The 19,936-nt window shown below is 38.0% G+C and overlaps 1 protein-coding gene across 1 annotated transcript in view; it reads left to right on the top strand.

Moving 5' to 3' along the window:
- The window catches only part of LOC101845535 (TATA-binding protein-associated factor 172), a 43,160-nt gene that overhangs the window by 4,383 nt on the left and 18,841 nt on the right, over positions 1-19,936 (top strand). The window contains exons 4-24 of the mRNA XM_013080525.2: positions 68-202; positions 708-874; positions 1,423-1,535; positions 2,102-2,204; positions 3,325-3,483; positions 4,897-4,992; positions 5,739-5,915; positions 6,566-6,706; positions 8,389-8,516; positions 9,165-9,288; positions 9,680-9,934; positions 10,758-10,906; positions 11,322-11,496; positions 12,402-12,571; positions 13,932-14,096; positions 15,257-15,374; positions 15,813-15,969; positions 16,555-16,625; positions 17,855-17,980; positions 18,440-18,590; positions 19,032-19,144. Of these exons, the coding sequence (XP_012935979.1) occupies positions 68-202; positions 708-874; positions 1,423-1,535; positions 2,102-2,204; positions 3,325-3,483; positions 4,897-4,992; positions 5,739-5,915; positions 6,566-6,706; positions 8,389-8,516; positions 9,165-9,288; positions 9,680-9,934; positions 10,758-10,906; positions 11,322-11,496; positions 12,402-12,571; positions 13,932-14,096; positions 15,257-15,374; positions 15,813-15,969; positions 16,555-16,625; positions 17,855-17,980; positions 18,440-18,590; positions 19,032-19,144 (2,993 nt within the window). The remainder of the gene's footprint in view (positions 1-67; positions 203-707; positions 875-1,422; positions 1,536-2,101; positions 2,205-3,324; positions 3,484-4,896; positions 4,993-5,738; positions 5,916-6,565; positions 6,707-8,388; positions 8,517-9,164; positions 9,289-9,679; positions 9,935-10,757; positions 10,907-11,321; positions 11,497-12,401; positions 12,572-13,931; positions 14,097-15,256; positions 15,375-15,812; positions 15,970-16,554; positions 16,626-17,854; positions 17,981-18,439; positions 18,591-19,031; positions 19,145-19,936) is intronic.

Genomic DNA, 19,936 nt, shown 5'->3' with positions numbered 1-19,936 from the left:
GGTAATAATAACTTTCAATATTTGGAGACCTTGCATATAAAACTGTATGAACTGCTGTTGGTTTCAGAGTGTGGTATGGGATCATATGTTGGAACTGGCACAGTTTTGTTCTCTCAGTTTGACGTGAAGAGAGTTTTGGAATGTGGGGCTTCCTTGCTTGCATCAGAGGGAGATCAATTTGATGTTGGAGCCTCTGTTGTTGGTACGCTGTTCTGTACTCATTGACTATTGCTTATTGGAATTTTATTAAACTGTTGATTTCTTTTTTTTTTTTTTCTTAACAGTTTAAAGTTTTCTTTAAAAGTTACAACCACCTGGAATTATGCTATTTCTGTGAGTTTGGGTATGAATATAAGTTTTCATGACATACGAGGTGAACTCTTGTTAGTAATACATATATATTTGTCTCTTTTTAAGGTCCCAGAGGTGCTGGATTTCTTTTCTGGCCGTAACATTTTGAAGTGTACAGAGGCATAGCTAAGAAACTTTTGCTCAAATGCAGAAGTCCCTATAAATGGTAGCATATTGGAATACAATAAACAATTTTTTCGCACAATATGACTGCTTTCGTCTGTATAATTTTTTTTTTTTTTTTAAATTCTGTGGGAAAAGTGACCAGCACTTCTTCCATCAAATAATTGAAATATGGCAGTTATATTTATACTGTGAATGAATCTTCTTGAAGGTCTGTTTATTTTTTTCCCCAGATATGGAGGACAAAGAGCAGTTGTTGCAGCAAAGGCAGCTTCTAAATAAAAGACTTGGCTTGGACATCGCTGGCAGCTTAGGTCTTGACTCTAGCAATCTTTTCAATGATGAAGACCTCTGTCTAAATATTGACCCAACGATGCAGCCCACAAATAACAACTCAAAGGTACAATGGCAAGAATTCATGTCTTTATTAATGAAAAATGCATCCTCATCTCATTCTCAGCTGTCTTCATAGCATTTTCACAAATAAAATCATTCTCAATGTAACAACCAACAGTCCTTCTAGGTAAGACAGCATGTGGAGCCCCTCCAGCAAGTCAAAAATTAAAACCCAAAAACTACAAAAATAGGCCTATTTTATAGTCAAATTAGATTCCCAGTATTATGCACGAGGTCATGCATTTATAGGCGTGTTTATTTTCGGTGTCGCAAGCTATCCACTTATAATGTCAGTTTGAGTACTTTTTACTCCAGAGACAAAAAACTAGATTTTGTTGTGTTTTTCCTATCATTAATCATAAAATCCAGAAAATTGTAAGCCTTGACCTTAGCATTAAACTGAATTTTGGTGATGTTGAAAGGTGCATCTTTGAGAGAGCTGTGGGAGAGTGTAAAAATCGAACATTATCAAAATTTGACTTAAGTGGATTTTTTTGTGACAGCGACGATATATATGTTTATATATGGTATAATACTTTCCTCTCTTCCCAGCCGGTGCTTGAGCTGCTGAGACAACAGCTAGCAGGTTCTCATAGCCAAATGAGCAGCCGAGAGAGAAATGTGGCCAAGAGGAAGGCGAGGAGCCTCTCCAAACAAATTTCAAGGTGAGCATTGCGCATCTGTTGGAATGGTTTCTTCCATTAAAATTTTTAGATGCTGTTGTTTCCAGTATGTAGCAGGATAGAATTTATTGACGCACCTCCTATAAAAGAATACATGAAATACATTGGTATCATGTATTTAAGTCCAGCATCTATTTCTTTGGCTTTTGACACATGAAGCAATCAGTTACAGTCTCACATCTCTGTTCTGCTATCTTGCGCCACCAGGCTGAGTCATCTGATTTTTATCTGACTGTTAGTACTGTAGGAGACTTTAAAAGTAAATGAGAAAGAACATAGAGATTTATAGTATAGTTCCTAAGGCTTTGGATGAGAAGAATTTTGTGCATTTGTTTAGTGTTTCTTATTGTATATATATATTACATTTTAAAGTATGAGTTCGTCAACTTTTTCTGACTTTAAAATGGAACTGAATGTCTTTGCTATTTACTACTTTGTATTGAAACAAATTTTAAGATTATAGGATGTGTTCTTCTTTCTATGCACTGTTAAAATATTTCGAGTCTTAAGTGTGTTAATAAAATTGACAAATACTTTTCTTCTCAAAGCAATAACAATGGTTCTGAAGAGCCGAATCCTGTCAAGAGAATGAAGAGAGAACGTTCAACTGGGTCACTAGATTCTGCTGAATCAGCATCGCTTACTGAAGAGGTAGGAATACGGTTATCTTCTCATTTTGGCCAGTTATTATTTTTATTGTTTGCTTCCACACCAACTAGCTTTTGAACTTTACTTTCTCCTGCTTTCAGTCACAATGTGGACTATAATATTGACCTCTATAATTTGCTAATTTGTTGATCATGGTGGGATTTATTTATGCTTACTTTTTATCAAGAAAGTTGATGATTTTTTTGGGGGGGGTGGTTTTTATGTTTTTGTTTTTTCTTTTAAAGGATTTGTGTTGTGACTGGTTTCTTACTGATAAATTTAAGCCTGCTTAAAACGGATATTCAGTGCTGGTGTTGAGGTTTCTCCACTTTTAGTAAAGTGTTTTAGACTGAAGACCTCAGAAGAATACGTACCGAGGATGGGCACTCTCTGGTTTTTATTTTGTGAACTCTAGATGTGTGTTTATTGCTGTGGGGAAAAAAAAAAGATATCCCGAAGGCAGGCATATACTGAAGAGTTATTAAGATTTCTGTCGAGTGCTTGCTGTAGCAACCTTGCAGTGAAAATGAAGAAGTTGTTTTAGAAAGGTATCTGCATCCTTAACATTCTCTAGCCTCTATGGTCTTCTAGGGTAATAATATAGATTTTAAAACGCAAAAGGCTTGCTCATGACCAGGGATTTGAGGGACATGTGGTATACTATTTTTATTATTGTTAATATTATTATAATCCACAATACCCAAAAGGGTATAAGTATAAGCGGCGGATAAAAGTAATAAAAATAAAATAATTATTATTAATATTATTATAAGGCCTATTATTATTATTATTATTATTATTATTATTATTATTATTATTATCATCATCATCATCATCATCATCATCATCATCATCATCATCATCATCATCATCACCAACATCATCATCATTATTATTATCATTAGTCATGATATATATATTCTAAAGCCCATTGACCAGGCATATGAGGGATATGATGTGCTATGCTATTATTATTATTATTATTATTTATCATTACTACTACTACTACTACTATTATTATTATTATTATTATTACTAGTATTATTACTATTATTATTGAATTATCATAATCTATTTTGCTTGGTGCGACGTGTTGAAAGATAACCAATTGTTCCCTCTGCAGCCTGACGACTGGCCCTTTCAGAATTTCTGTGAGGTTCTGATGAATGACTTGTTCCATAGCAGTTGGGAGATCAGACACGGGGCTGCTTCTGGTCTCAGGGAGGTGGTGAAAGTGCACGGCAGAGGGGCTGGCCGGGCAGCAGACATTCCAAGCAATCAGGTCAGAATCCTGGTGTTTTTTTTGTTTGTTTTTTTAAAGACCCAGTACACTCTGCACAACTTTTTGTTAAACTGCTGTTCGAAATGGTTTGGTACATTTGAATGGGGTTAGATTTTCCCTTGCTGAGTGCAAAAGCTACCATTTGACACCATTTGAAGTAGGTTAAAATCTTCACAGTCAAATGCAAGGATTTCTAAAAGGATTTACTGGTGGTTATGTTTGATGGAAAGTGGAAAATTGTGGTCAAAAGGGAATCAGAAGGCTACCTAGTGTCTCATTACATTGAGGGGTCAGAACTTTTGTAAGCATGCATAATGTAATATGGCATAATAGACATGCTGGTCAAATTTGAGAATATGTAGTATGCGCTGGTGAGCTTCATTTCCTCAGCCGCATCAATCTGATCAGATAATGCATGTGAGGTCCCTTTAATGGATGACCATCTGTTTTTACGCTTCGCCTGTGATAATCATCCATACTTTTGCCATCTTATGTTTTTTTGGTTTTTTTTACACATAGATAAAAAGGGAGGTGGAGAAGACAACAGTGGCATGACTTTTCAGTAACCGAAAACTTTTACAATGATCTGAGTGTCACGTGTAATTATAATTATATGGTTGCAGACCAGTACGGAAGTCTGTCTTCGTATTGGAAAAATGCATATTCTCTGTTTTTTAGCGATGCTCCTCAGGGAACTTGCTGATGCTGAAGAAAATTTCTGAACTTTCAAAATAGGGTTTACGAATAATAATGAGAACAAAGCTCATAAGTCAGCTGGAGAGATCTGCATGTCTATTTTGAAAAGCTTTAATTCATTAAATGCTGTAAATTATGTAATATGTCTTAGTGGGGGGGTACTAGGCCAATTGCCACCATTTTGACCTGCTGCGTGAGTACAGTCTGTTTTAGATTTTGAAAAGTTGTCAGCTGTGCATGGGCTTCTTCAAACCCAAAGGTGATTTGCAGATTGATGCACGCAAGAGGTGTTAAGCCATTCCTCCAGCAGACTCAGTTTTGCTCTTTTTATACAACTAGTGCTGTAGGGTGCTTTATGTCTTGTATTTTCTTGGTGTTCGTATTGACTGCCTCTTAGATTTCAAGCATGTACAGTTTTCTTTGGGTAAACCACGAAAAATGATCTTGAATTTTGAGTAAGTTTTTTTTTGTTGTTTGTTTTTTGTTGTTTTGTTTTTTTTATTTCTCATGATGGAACGCATAAAATGCCCATATGTGAAATTATACAAAGTGCTGAGTCTACATATATATCCTTATTAAATTATTTCAAAGCACTTGGTGCCAACCAATCTTTCGACTTTTCAGGGCACATGTCCGTGTGAAATTGATTGTGCTGAATTATAGAGCAGTTCATAAGTAATTCAATTTTTGTTGTTGTTCTTTTTCTTTCTTTCATAGCTGCAGACAGTTAACCAGGTCTGGCTCTCAGATTTGTCTGTGCGACTCTTGTGTGTGTTAGCACTGGACAAATTTGGTGACTTTGTCTCGGATGAGGTAATCTATTCTCTTAAGTTTTTAATCATTCTCGTTTTTATGAACCCCGTTTTCAAAAGTTTTTGTTCCTCACCTTTTCGCAGATGTTTTTGAAAATGAAACAGTAGGCTTTGTTACACATTGCATGTGATCCTTGCTCTCACTCTTTCACTTTCCAAGCTCTTAACACACTGTGACAACTATCTGCTGAAATTTTCTAGTTTCTCTCTCTCTCTCTCTCTCTCTCTCTCTCTCTCTCTCTCTCTCTCTCTCTCGTTCTCTCTCGTTCTCTCTCGTTCTCTCTCTCTCTCTCTCTCTCTCTCTCTCTCTCTCTCTCTCTCTCTCTCGTTCTCTCTCTCTCTCTCTCTCTCTCTCTCTCTCTCTCTCTCTGTCTCTCTCTCTCTCTCTCTCTCTCTTTCTCTCTCTCTCGTGTGAGGTTTCGGGTTTCAGGGGTTAGAGCCGTGGGCCCGACGTTGTGTCCTTGGGAAAGGCACTTAACACAAATTTTCCTCACTTCACCCAGATGGGAATGAGTACCCGGCCCGAGACTGTGAAAGATCTTGCCTGTATGTTAGTGTTTTAGCACCTATAAATGGCTGCTTGCACTGTATGCTTCCCAGAAAGTTGAGGTTGTTTCAGAATGCTCTCAGGTCGACTGGAGTAATAGTATAGGTTGTGAAACGCATAGAGCTTGCTGTTGAGCGGGGATTAGCGCTTTACAAACAAATGCTATCTATTATTATTATTGTTATTATTATTATGTCCAGGTGGTGGCCCCAGTGAGAGAGACGTGTGCACAGACTCTGGGTGCGGTGCTGAAGTACATGGACGAGCCGTCGGTGTCCAGCGTGGTGGACATTTCCCTGCAGCTCCTGGCCCAGTCACAGTGGGAGGTCCGGCACGGAGCCCTGCTCAGCCTCAAGTACATTCTTGCTGTGAGAAAGGTAAGCCAAAGTAATAAAATTATTCACAAATACGTTTCTTCTCATGGCAAAAACAGATTGCCTTTTGTCTGCAAACAACTGTGAATAAGAAAAAGGCATTCTGTTAGCGTACGGCAGCCCTGAGATCTTGCAGGCGAAAGTAAAGAAGAAGGAGCAAGGTAAGAAAGTTCCTACGCAGTGCTGTCTGATGCTGAATCCCTTCAACCCTTTCCTGACCAGCGTTTATGGTGCAGCGGTTAGTCTCTTCATCATCACATGCAGGAGACCTAAGTTTGATTCCTGAGTAGGGATGGTTTTTTATTGAGGTTTTATAATTAGGGGTTTATTTTTGAAAGAATACTTATACTTTTTATCACTAATGACATGTCACTGTACAGCTGTACAGGCAATTCTGACGCAGATAAATGTTTTCTTTGATTAAGGTTAATTTTGGTTAAAGTTTTACGGCACTTGCAATACTACAAATAAGTTAGGTTAGTGCAGAAGATTAGAGGTGTTGCTAGAAGTAATATACAAAAAAAATGGATAAGGACAAGAGTTATTTGAAAAGAAAGAAGGATGAGCAAGGCACACTAGAGCACTTGTTGCCAACCTCCCACTGAGGTAAATGTTAATTAAACTGAGTTTTTTTGGGTTTTTTTCTCTTTCAGGATATGACGTCCAAGCTACTGCCTCTGGTTCTGTCGTCCATCTTGGCAGGCCTCCAAGACCCGGATGATGACGTGCGAGCTGTAGCTGCCGCGGCGCTCATTCCCGTGACTGATGCCCTCGTCCAGTGTTTGCACTCACAAGTATGTCACGTTTTTTCTTTTTAGCTCATTTAGCCCGAAATTGATTTCCACGATTTGACCTAATTGGTTTTTTTTGGGGGGGGTTTTGCTTGGGGGGGGGGGTTGTTTTTTTCTTAATATTTTTTTTTTTGCAGCTAGACCTAACTGATGCTCTACTACTTTACCAACATGTCCTTCAACTCAAGATAAAGCATGAACAAGAACACAATGACAAAGGGGAATAGCTTTCCTCCCTTAGACACCCCCCGGGGCGGTGCTACTTACTGAAGCGTCTTTAGGTCATTCCCAAAGGGGGGACATTAACATGTTCTTATGCTCAGTAGAATTGTTAATAGGCTGATTCATCAATGTCATGCTCATAACTGTGCCTGAACTGCATACGCGGAACTGCTGCTTTTTCTTTCCTTATCTTAATTATCTTCATTTTTCCCCTACTTCTTTCTTTTGTATGTTTGTCACTCTCTTGTGACCCGCTATTTCCAGGGTACCTTGATAGTCAAAGGAGACTTTGTGCTGTTGAAGCTATTGAAGTGAACAAAGTAAGCCTGTTTCCCTGTTTGGACTTCTCTGTAAACCCCTTGGCGCTCATATGACCTTATGCAGTTGTGTGTGCCATAAAAACTCTACTAAATAGAGAAACTTCAATTCATTTAAATGAAAAATTCTTGTGTACCTGCTTACATCACGCCTGCTGCAGGGGGCGGCTTTGTGTTTTACGGCACCAGCCAGTGCATAAGGTCTTATGCGTGCACAGGACACAATAGGCATTTTCAGTTTGATAGAAATTAATTTTGAATTTTGCCCCGTTGATGGCTGAAGCCTACTCTTATCGATTTAATGACCACCAAGGTATCTCTAATGTGCAGGTGCACACGGGACCTCCAAGATTTTTCGCCTTTATCTGAGAAGCTTGGTGTAAGATCTTACCTAATATTAGATCAAGGATGTGGCTGAAAGGCAGCTGTAAGAAGGAGCCAAGGAGTAGCGTAGAAAGACAGCAGCAGAAAGAGCCAGAAGCTCAGAGGAGGGGGCAAAGGGGTGGGAGGGGGGAGGAAGCAGAATGTGGAGACAAAAGCAGACGACAGAAGGTGAGAAGAGAGCGGAAAAAGTGAGAGGAGAAAACTTTTGTGGAGAAGAAGATTTTTCATTGCTATCAGGTTTCAAATCCGGGACATATTGAATTGGAGGCTAACACAGTACCTCTAGACCACGAGAGCCCCCGAAGAAGCTTTGGCGCTTGGGCCGGCTGCTCAGGTTTAATGAGTGAACAAAGTCATCAGTTAATGCTTATTTTAAATAAACTGCCAAGGTTAAAAACCAAGTCTTTAAAGTCCCCTGTAGACATTTCTGTGCTGATGTCAACTAAACTTATACTACACCACAATACTTCAGTACCTTTGTACTTTTGCTTTTGGATGATCAAGGATGATAAATAAATAAAATAGACCCACTGCCCACAACTGTCCGATTTATTTCTTTTGGAGGTGGAAAAACCCTCATGAACATCTATGCTCAAGTGGCTTTTACTTTGATGTATACTTATATATATTTTGACTTTCAAAATGACTTTTAATATGGGAATAGTAAGGTGTTAAACTCTCCAGAAAAAACAAAACGAAACCCCACAAAAACCATCCATCCAGTCAAGAATATTTTTTTTTCTTGCCTTGTTTTTCCTGAAGGTGCCAGAAATTTTGCTGTGCTTGTGGGATACACTGGCCGATCTTGACGATCTCACAGCTTCTACCAACAGCATTATGATTCTCCTGGCCAAGCTCATGTCGCATCCAGTGACCAAGTCTTCCTCATTGTAAGAAAAATATAGCCAGTTTTTGGTTTGTCGTTTTACAATATTATACAGTTTCAGCATATAATATTTTTTAAAATACAAAGGGGAAAGTGGGGAGTGGTTGTTTGTACAGATGATTGTCCTGGACAGGTCGCTGTTAGAGTAGGTGTGACTGTATATCATGAAATTATATCATTCTTCCCCAACATCTGAGGGGAAAAAACTATTGTGTTGACTAGAGTATGATCCAAAGCTACCTGCTCTGCCCTGCTAGTAAAATTGCAGCAAGTTGCCGTTAAATTACAATTTAAATCACAATTAATTATATTTGGTATGATATGTTTGACTTCAGTAGAATGGAGGGACTATGGATGGAGATGAATATTATTGTAAGTTACTTCCCATTCTGCCAATCAAAAAATATATATATATGTGTTTTTTTAATGATGGTCCTCTTAGACAGGCGGTCGTCTCACGCAGTGTCATTATAATATTTAAAAAAATGTAAAGGGGTAAAAGAGAAGTGATCATTTTTACAGGTGATTGTCTTATACAGGTGGCTATCAGAACATGCTTGACTGTACTTTACTTTTACCTGATTTGGTTTTTACTATACTTTGTGAATCAATGAAGGTTTTTGATTTTATTTTAAAATTTTTTTTATTTCAGTATGACAGCATCCTTGACAGCACTCACCCCTCGGCTGTGGCCTTTTCTTCGACACAACATTATGTCTGTGCGAAAGGCAGCTCTGGAAACACTGCTGACCTTACTCAACTTGCATGATATGGATGTGAGTGTCTATCATTTCAAGATATACTTGGTTTCATGGGGATGGGTGCTGGGGTTGTGCACTTGAGGGCTGATCATTTTTTTGTTGCGTGTTTTCACTGTTGAAAATCATAATAGAGTCGAAGCTGTCTAAGACAGCCAAACATTGTCGAGGTGAAACGTGGCCATCCTAGATAGGCGATATTCTGGTGTAAAAGATACACAAGGGAGGAACTGGGAAATAGCCATTTTTACAGGTGATTGTCTTATTCAGGTGGCTGTTAAAGCAGGTTTGACTGTATGTCAAAGAGATCTACCTGTGAAATGGCCTAAATCATAATAATATGTTTGTTCATGTATTTGACCAAACCATTTCTTTGAATTATTTTCATCTCCTTGCATTAACCTTGCAGACAACAAGCAAGTGGTTATTCCCCATCTGCCAAGACGCAGTTCGACACATCTACCAAAGAGGACTGCTGGAGGAGAAGGCTGAGCTTTTGCCTCTGATCGTCAGGGTGTGGGAGGCATTACTACGCAGCGCCATGTTGGAGCAGTTGGTCATTATTTCTGTGCCTTGGCTCGGTGTATGGATGGCTTTCCTTATGCAGCCAGCCAGAGTGCCATATGATCCTACTCTCTTAATTGAGGCTAAGCACAAACCACGAGTACGTTATTGTTTCCATTTTGTGTGGCATATGGACTGCTCGTTGTCTGTTTATGTCTCGCCTAACTTATTTATTGTAGAACTCTAAGAATGTATGTCTCTAAAATGATTGTTTTGCAGTAAGTATTTAACACTTACAGTACTAAATGCTCATATAGGGAAAAGCCCTCAAGTACCGCAACAGTTTGGAACGCTGAAACCGTGGTATAATTTGATTTTATTTGAAAAACTTCGGCGTCCAAAGAAACATGCAGTGAAAATTCAAAGAGGCTCATCATAAAGTGAATTCCTTTGATATTTACTTCAGTGGAGTGCGTCCATTCGTTGCTTAATTATGTTTAGTGTGCCTGGTTGCGTCGGAGATTAAAGTCGCCAGAGGTAGTGAGCGCATACTGAGGCCTAGCGACTAAAGACGCCAATGGTACTGTAAGGATTAGTGCAGTCAAACCCGTTGGAGGCGACCACTCATTGTTGAAGAGAAAAGTGGTCATCTTAGGTAGGTGGTCCTCTTGGCCAGTGTCATGATGATATGGAAACAAAATAAAAAGGGGGGAGTCGCAAAGTGGTCATTTGGACAAGTGATTGTCTTTTACAGGTGATTGTAGAACAGGTTTAAACGTATTTGTTTTGTTCTTGTGGATTGTGGAATAAAAGAGGAATTGTTTTTAGAAAATCTATTGTTTGTTGGTTAGGAATTGTTAATGTCTGTTTTCACGACATTCTCGACACAAAACTATTGTTACTGTTTTAATATTTGTCATTAAACGCGGACGAAGCAGTTCAATACAAATGGATCAACCAGTTTTTCCATTGATTTTCTGTAGGAAAATGCTGCTGTGAAAGTAAGGTTTCAAGGGGAGGCAAGAACACCAGTGCAAGGTCTCAAAAATTACATCGGAGGATGTGATGGAACGTCTGGAAATGCTGCTGAAAAAGAGGCTGCTGTGTACAGGGCCAGAGTTTGTGGGGCCAGGTAAACTTCCACATTTTTCTTGTGTTCTTTTTTTACTATATTTATGTAATTTTATTTTATGTCTTTTCATTAAAAAATATTAGTCATTGCCAGATTTTCTAGGGTCGGACTTTTGATTAATAGTTAATTCTTTCATTGATATATTTTTTTGGGTCATTACTTTTGTTTGCTGCAGTACATTGACTTTTGTTTTGACTGTCTTTTTTGTTTGTGCATGCACATGGCCCCTTTCATCTGTGAAAAAAGGATGTGTATTCATCTTTAATGTTGTGCTTATTAACTATTAGGCCTGGTTTAATCAGGGTGTCTTTGCAAGATGTAATCCCCTGTGAGTGTCGTCCGTATACCTATCTTTAGTACGCTCTCATACTTTTGTTTTATCTTTTCTTTTCATAAAATCTCACCTTCTCTTCAGACTGTTTGGTATCCTCGCAAATTACTTGTGTAAGCCATTGCCGAACCAGCCCCCTGAGATGGAGCCACCGGCTGTTGCTCTCGGAAAGCTGTTAATGTTTCATCTGAGTGGCAAGAGTGCAGTTCAAAGATTTGTTGTTGGACAAGCAATCTACTTTTGGGCCGTTCAGCAAAAAGTGAGTGCTAGTACGTCCATGGTTCATAAATGACTTTCTGTTATAAAGTTTCTGTTATAAAGCAGGATGTTGTTTAATTTGTTTTCCTATAAAAAGATATTGCCGATGACCACATTCTTGTTGCTGTGTTGTCTTCAGAAATTCTTTTCCCCCTTGTGTGTGATCTACCGTAAGCTGACAAAACGCCTTTTTTTCCCTTCATAGCAGTTTCAAGAAAAAGAGTTTTTTTGTCAGTATAACCTTTGAAAAATAGTCGTTCTGAAATTTGAATTTGAATTTATTCAAAAACTGGTTACAGTTTCAATTTGATTGTTTCACTCAAGAATGGTAATTGATCAGGCTGTTGATTCAGCACATAAAAAAGATTGTCATCAAAATACAAAAAAAGTGTTTTGTCAGCTTACGGCAGTGATCATCTGGCTAGAAAAAGAAGTTGAGTTCAAAACCTTGTGCGAGTGTCAGGAACACATTTACTTACCATCAGCAGGCCCATCTCTAGCTAAGGCTCCAGGAAAACGGGCAAACCTGAGAGAGGTGTTAAATCTAACAGGGTGTTTTTAATATTTGTACTCTGGAAGCTTGAAAGTAGATTATTGTGGACTAGAACATTTGAAGTGTCACGGTCATATAAATTGCTACACTATCATCATCGTCATTATCATTATCATCACCATCCTCATCATCATAATAATAATCATCATCATCATCATCCCAGAGTGCCTTAGCAAGATGGAATCACCTGTGAGTGTCACTGGTATACCTATCTTCTGTACATTTTCACACTTCGTTTATCCTACTTCCTTCTTTTTCTAATCTTTTTTTTCCATGCGTCATAGAAATGACAACTTATTTTGAACTTTGTTTTACCCTTTTAATAAGTTATATTCCTGTACATTCTGTTGCAGCCCTGCCCTTGCCCAGACGATGTGAAGGCACAGCTCTTGAATTGCCTGGGGGAACTGATCTACTTTGATGAAATTGCTTATTCCTTCACACGTATGCAGAGTGACTGTCAAGATTTTCTCGCATCCCTAAAACAGAATGGTGTCAACTTGGATACCTTTTATCCTCCAGGGTATGAAAACCTTTTTTTTGTATGCATACCTGACATAATATTCTCTAAAAAATTAGAATTTGTCTTTATTTCTTGAGAGGATTTTTTGTTGTTGTGGTTTTCAGTTCAAAATGCCCCACTTGGTTTTGGATAAGAACTCACTTTTTTAAAATTTACCATCAGAACATATGCAACTGATTTGAACCCACTTAGAAACACGCTTTGTTATGGTGGACAATGCAAAGTTCAATATTGTCTGCACCTGTTTCAGTCCTACTTGAGTCTTGAAATGCTGTGTGAGCAGCCAGTTTTGTATTTGGGGGGGGAAGTTCACATCAATCAATTTATAATATGATCTTATTATTCTTCAGTTTAATGACCCCTTTCTATCCCTAAACAACTTTTTGGGGGAGAATTCTGAGAAGTTCCGCTATTTCGGGGCTTCTCGTGATCTTGATGGTCGTTTTTGTCAACAGCAGATGTAACGTTAAGCTTTATTGAAGGGTCAGATACTGTTACAATATATGAGGCAGCGTGGTGGAATCAGGCTCTCGTCAATTTTTGGACATGTAGAGTTATTGGTATCATCTTAAAGCTTGTTCACTTGTCTTTATTTGGTTGAAAAAAATATCAATTTATCTTGAATACAAGTCGAGATATTTGTGAATGAAGAAGGTGGGGGTCACCTGTTTTCAGAGATAAAATTAGTGAAAAAATGTTCGCCAAAGATTTGTTATTTCCTTAGCTTAAGACTTCGTGGTAACTGAAAATGTATATTTTTTGTGCCTTAATCAACGTTTTTCAGAGAAATCCTCACCGAAATGAGTTCTTTTATGGGCATGAAAGGTGTTGAGCCAAAAAACAAAAATTTGATAAAAATTCAGAAACCTGCGGACAAATGCAACTTTCTTCACTTTGATTATTTTGACGAGAGCCTGATTCCACCACGCTGCCTCACATATAGCTTAAACATTTGACAGCTTCCATTTTTAGTTTCTTACTTGTCAAGAGTTACCAAAGAGTGGGGAAATCACAGTGGCTTTCTATTGTCTTACAGCTAAATCCTTTTTTACTTTTTACTTTGGCATATTCTTTCTGAGTGTTACAATTAAACACTGACAATATACCACTTTTAGATTTATTTTAATGACTTTTGCTTATGTTTTCATGGTGTCACAACTCTCTAAAGGTGTTCTTTTCATATATTTGCATCGTTTTACATTTAAGACTGAGTAGCTCACCATATAAAGCTGTCTTAGATTTTATTCAAGCTTAGATTGCTGTGAAGATTTACAGTCTTAAATAATAAAACTATTTACATACTTTTACACTTTATTTATGAAATTGTTCATGATAACACTGTACTGTTTTGTATGTCAAGACAATTGCTCACACTGGAGTCGGCCCAGAACCTCATCTCTGTGACGTATAAAGAAGTGCGTAGCTCGTTGAAGCCCCAAGTGGTGGCGAGGTTTGATGACAGGCAGAAACAGCTGCAGACTTCTGTTCAGCAGACATCACAGGATCAGCAGATGTTTAGCGTCAGGTAGGTGGGATCTTTTTATTGTTTTGTTGGTTGTTGTTTATGTTTTGTTTTGTTTTGTTTTGTTTTTGTTTTGCAATATGCTATTGTTTTTGACACAATCATGTAAGTGATCTCAAAGGAAGGACTCTTGGTACTTTGAAAGGACTTCTTATCCCCGCATGTAAAATACTCTTTTTTTTCTTTCAGGTTTATTTTTTAAATGAAGATGTAACTCATTCAGTGTTGGTATAAGTGTAGATGCATATATCAGGCATGTTTTTGAGATCATTCTCAAAATGTCAACATTTTAAAAACTTTGGTGCACCGGAGAGTGAGACCCCATTCCCAACCCGGCCCGCCTGAGACAAAGTGCGCATTGAAAACAATGTTTACTACACAAGACAATATTGGTCATTTTGAACATCTTTCTGAGTTAGATGCTGGTATTTACTGACTATCCTAAGTGGGACTTGAATGTGATTCTGATGATCACATGAATGTTAGTAATATATTGCTCTGGAGCTCAGGCAGAGAGGCACAGTAGCCTCAGGAGGTCAGGGCTCAAAGGGTTAATATGTTTTTACTATTGGTCAGTGTCAAGATTTTTGACATTTCTTCAGTATTTTACAATAAAAATGCTATCAGAGCAATTTCTCTAGTCACAATGATTTTCACATCACATGAAGCAAATAGAGCAGCTTTCAGTAACATTATTAACTGATAGACTGTTGAACTATATTGTCATATATATATTATTCTCTGAGTGGTCATAGACCTGCTTGCTGTGAATGTACTTAGTTACATGTACCCCTCAGTTGTAAGTATTGTATAACATTGTGGCAGAATAAGGGCCGGTACTCACCATCTATTCTGGGAATATTATTGGTGTAATGAAAAAGGGTGTGGATAGAAAACATTCAAGTCTGATTTTTATTTGTGTGCTTTATTGTTGCTTTTGTCTTTTAGAAACTGGATAGTATCAATATTTTCTGGATTTGAAACTCATGATAACTTGAGGCTGCTGTATTGAGAAAAACAACCTAGTGTCAAAATTTGACAGAATAAACTCGCATCAATATTTATTAAATGAAACTGTATCAAAACTATCGTCCAGGTTCACCAAAATTTCTCATTGTCCTTGAGATTTTTTTATGCTGAATTGTCGTTTTCTGTTTCTTCAGAGTGCTGTGCAGCCTTGCCATGGCTGTTGTGGCTCTTGACGCTCTTCCAGAGAAACTGAACCCTGTTGTGAGGCCCTTGATGGATGTGATTAAGAAGGAAGAGAATGAAGCTTTACAGGTAGTTTATGTCTCATATGTGTCGCAACACAGTGCAGTCAGACGCTTGTTAATTTTTGGGCACATGGGATTTGTTGGTATCATCTTAAAGCCTCTTTATTTCTCTTATCTTTGATGAAAAAGTACCCATCTATCCTGGATAGAAGTCGAGATATCTGCGATTGAAGGTGTTAGGGGGCTTGCTTGGTGTTAGAGGTAAAAAAGTAACAATAAAATGGCCAGCAACTTCTGGTGACTTTCAAAGCTTGAATGTCTTTTTTGTACTTTTGATCAACATTGTTCAGTAAAATTCCTACAGAAATGTGTTTTTAAAGGAACATAAAAGATGATCAGTCCGCAAAACAAAAAATACCAATGAAAATTACCCAGTGGATGTTGAATGACTGTTATATGAGAATGCCCTTTTTACTGTTGTTTTGACATGTGTGTATTCTCTTAGGAAGAGGCAGCCTCATGTCTTGCCCAGCTCATCAAAGCCTGTATCAGCAGAGATCCCAACCCGAACAGTAAAATTGTGAAAAATCTGTGCAACTTCTTGTGTGTGGATCCGTCAGTTACGCCAAATGTGGACAACCCCTCTCCGCAGACTGACCAAAGTAACATTTTTGTTTGATTTTCTTTAGGATGACTTTTGTTATCTGGAAAAGTGAAAAGATTTTTCTTTGATTTTGATGACTATAATGACATTTATATCTCGTCAAAATTTGCTGTATGGTTTTGTGAAATTTGTCCTATTTATTGCAATCTTACACCGTTGCATTGTTTTCTGTCTTCAGTTTTGTTCTATTCTGAAAGCTTTTTAAATGTATAAAATGTTCTTGAAGTACGAAATGTTTTAGTACTATTCATACACATGTCTTTAAGAATGCTTTTAAAAAAAAGCGCCTTTTTCTTTCTCTTGCATTCTTTTACTACATGTTGGTTGTTACTGGGTGTTCTTGTGTGGTTTGCAGCAAGCTCTGATAGCATTCTAAGACAATCTCAACTTCCTGGAAAGCATACAGCGCAAGCTGCCATTTATATATTTGCTAAAACACTAGCATACTGACGTTATTCTTGTTAGCAATTGTTCCTTTATAGTGTATGTGTATGTGGTGAAACAGAAAAACCAATGTGCTAGTGTCTGGATAATAAAGATTATGAATCTAATCTGAATCTTTTCTGCTGCTATTTACTTGCAGATGATCAAGCACATCACGAAGTGTCCTGCTCCATGACGAGGGGTATCTTGACTCTGTCCAACCTCCAGAAAGTAAGTGTCGTCAGCGGCGGGTGGTTAATAGCGCCTGCAGTGTCGTCCGTCCCTGACAAAACATGATCTTCTTTTCTCTCTCAACATTTCGCTACTTCAGAGGTACAAAGTTTTGTTTGCTCAGTAAGTAATTTTGAGAAATTTGACATCAAAGATTTTGAGTTTCAAGCTTTTTTGAATGCATTTCTTTAAAACCTTGATAACGATTCCAAGTAATCTTACAATTTTGATAGAGCAGATAGAACATTTGTTTTTTGATCTCTTGGTGTCAGTAACTTAAAACGGCTAAAAATGTCAGATAGCATTTTGTAATTCTGTGGTAGCGATTTATCTTCCTTGTCTCTCCTCCTCTTTTTTTTTTTTTGCACGGTATTATCTTGTAACACCTTTAATCTTTGGCACTTATATCACCTATTTGTGTTGCAAGTGCCTTGAAAATCTTACTAAAATAAAATGTGACCCCTGTTGTGTTGACTGACCCTATGTTATGGCGTTTCTTGAATGTTTTGCTTCCTTCTGGGTGATTAAGAATCATATGACCTGAGAGAGAGAAATGAGGTAAGGAGAGTTGGGGGGGGAGTGTCATGGGTTGGGAGAAGAGAGCTTTAAAATACAGAGTGGTGGACAGGAACAGGGAGATATTCATATTTCATGTCTTCTCTGAAAAATTATTATTTAGAAGTTATTCAGTAATAAGCATCTTGATGAAGCCTGTGTGTTTATTGTGAAAAATAGATGAAAAACTGTGTAAAACTGTAAATAATAAGAAACTGAGAGGGCCACTTCTGTATGAAGTGAAATAGTATTGGTAAAGTTATTTTGTGGAACTCCACTTGATTTATTCTTTATTTGTGTTGTATTGTACCACCTCCCACCAAGAATCGTCATGGCTGTTTGTATATTTAATTTGCTTTAATTTGTTGGACGATGTAACAGTGACATATCTTTTCTGTGTTCCAAAAACATTTGCATCCTGATATTTTTGTTCAAATTATAACATGGTACTTTTTTTTGGATTGCACTAATTGTTTACTTCTTTTCTTGGTTAGCGGATGCTCTGGTGTGGTTTTCTTCTTCTTTCCTATCAAACCTCTATCATCCTTATCTCCCCTTCTTCTTTTTTGTTTGTTAATCTTTTGTAACACCTCTAATCTTCTGGCGCTCATATGACCTTATGCAGTTGCGAGCGCCGTAAAACCTCTGCTAAAACTAAAAACTTTTCTTCACAGGTCAGTGATCAAAGTATACGAAGGCGTATGAGGAGAAGTCTAGTTCTTAAAGGAGATGCGAATGTGTCAGAAGCTGCTGTGAAGTTGGAAGCCGATGCCACTCAGGCAAGAACAGAACAATTAGAAGTAAGTAGCTCTGTGATTTTGTACATGGGTGAAAATATCTGATGTTAGTACGTATAGTGGAACCTGCTCTAATAGCTGACAGCTGTAAAAATATGATGAAATATAGAAAAGATTTTATTCTGTTCAGCAAAATCCCCCCCCCCCCCCTGGTGTTCTTTGGATGGTCTGAACCCTAACTCAATGACAGTGTCTCGCAACCATAATTGCGTCGCAGGAAGTTACAGGAGCCTACGGGTCACTGTCATAATTATGACAGGCTTGTTATACTTTTTTACACCTTTGTTAGGGGGAGGAAGGGAACAATGAATGCAGTGTGTTCGCCTTTCTTATCCAGTTTCATTTTAAGTTGTCTGATCTTTGAGTTAAGAAAACTATGAGGTGTATACTTCTTTTTGTTAGAGAATTTTTTTAATTGTTTAATTTGTTGGTTGTATTTTTTTATTTTTTAAAAAATTGCAGCTCCAAAAACAATATAGCATACAAAGACAAGGAGCTGAGACTGCTCTCACTGTGCTGTGTAAATGCTTCGACTCCGAGCTTCCAGAAAAACTGCCATCTCTGTGGAGTTTATGCGTTGACACCGTTAAGCAATTTGATACTGAAAGCAAAGGTGAGTGTTAATGAAATTGATAATGAGAATTTTCCACCAGTTCTCCTTTCAGTGAAGCCTGTAGTATTTTTATTCTGGATCCCGAATGGAATGCTCCTATTTAAATCATATTTTGGAAGTGCCCTGTCCCACGATGTCCAACAATGGATACTGTAGATATCTGTTTTAGTTATAGGGTCCTAGTATGGTGATGTATGTTAAGTAGAGAAAATAAAATTACATACTGTCACTCCTGACAACCTGAAAGATGACAGATGTTAAAATATGATGAAAAATAGAAAAGATTTTATTCTGTTTAGCAAAAAAATCCCCCCCCCCCCCCCCCCCCCCGAATTATTTTAAAACAAAAATCTCTTTTAAAGGTAAATGCAGTTATGTCACTTGAATTTCTGTTTTATGTTGTTTATATTTCTGTAACAATGTTTCATGAATTTATTCCAGAGCCTGCCAGTGATGCTGAGAAAGATGATAATGCCAAATTACAAGGCTTTGTGAATAGCCTGCAAGCAATTGAAACTGTTGTCCCTGCACTACATTCGACCTTGTTGCCTTCAGTGAGTAATTATTCTAAAGTATTAGAGAGGGTTCTTGTGGTCTAGAAATTACGGTGTTTGCCTCTCATCCAGGTTTGAAACCAGAGACGGAAAGAAATTTCTTCTCTAAAATTTGTTCCTTTCACTCCCTTCCCAGCTCTCTAACCATGTTGTGTCGTGTGCTTTTATCTCCACTTTCTGCCCCACCCCCTTTTGCCCCTCCTCTGGGCTCCTGACTCATTCTGCAGCCTTTCTACTGCTACTTCTTGGCTCCTTTTTACAGCTGTCTTTCGGTCCCACCCCTGATCTTAGGGTAGGTGGGATGTAACACTTAACGTCCTCATATAAGTGCGGAAAATCTTGGAGGTCGCGTGTGCAAGTTGCACTCATTAAAGATCCCTTGGTGGCACAAAATAGATAAGAGTAGGCATCGGTCACCACCCAAGCGAAATTCAAAATTAATTCCTACCAAAGTAATAATGACCTTATGCAGTTGCATGCGCCGTAAAACAGTTGCCAAAACGATCTGATTTTTCTTGAGCAGTTAACGTTCGTGGTATTGTGTCCGTACACAGATGTTTTCTCTCATGCTCAGTCCTGTGCCTTTGCTTGCCATGTTGACCTAGTTTCTACTTTGTGGTAAGGTCTTCATCTTGTACATGAAAGACATGAGTTTGATTTCCTTATGGATGTCATAGTTTATCCAAAATCTCTGTCTTTTGTTTAGATGGGTTTCACACAGCATGTTTGCCCCTACGGCAGGGTTGAACCAGCCCACCTTTGCTGTTGGGGTCACAGAACATTTTGCCCCCC

Source organism: Aplysia californica, unplaced genomic scaffold (genome assembly GCF_000002075.1).
Source record: "Aplysia californica isolate F4 #8 unplaced genomic scaffold, AplCal3.0 scaffold00090, whole genome shotgun sequence".
Lineage (NCBI taxonomy): Eukaryota > Metazoa > Mollusca > Gastropoda > Aplysiida > Aplysiidae > Aplysia > Aplysia californica.
The sequence above is the reverse complement of the archived record's forward strand: the minus strand, read 5'-3'. Positions and strand labels throughout refer to the sequence as shown.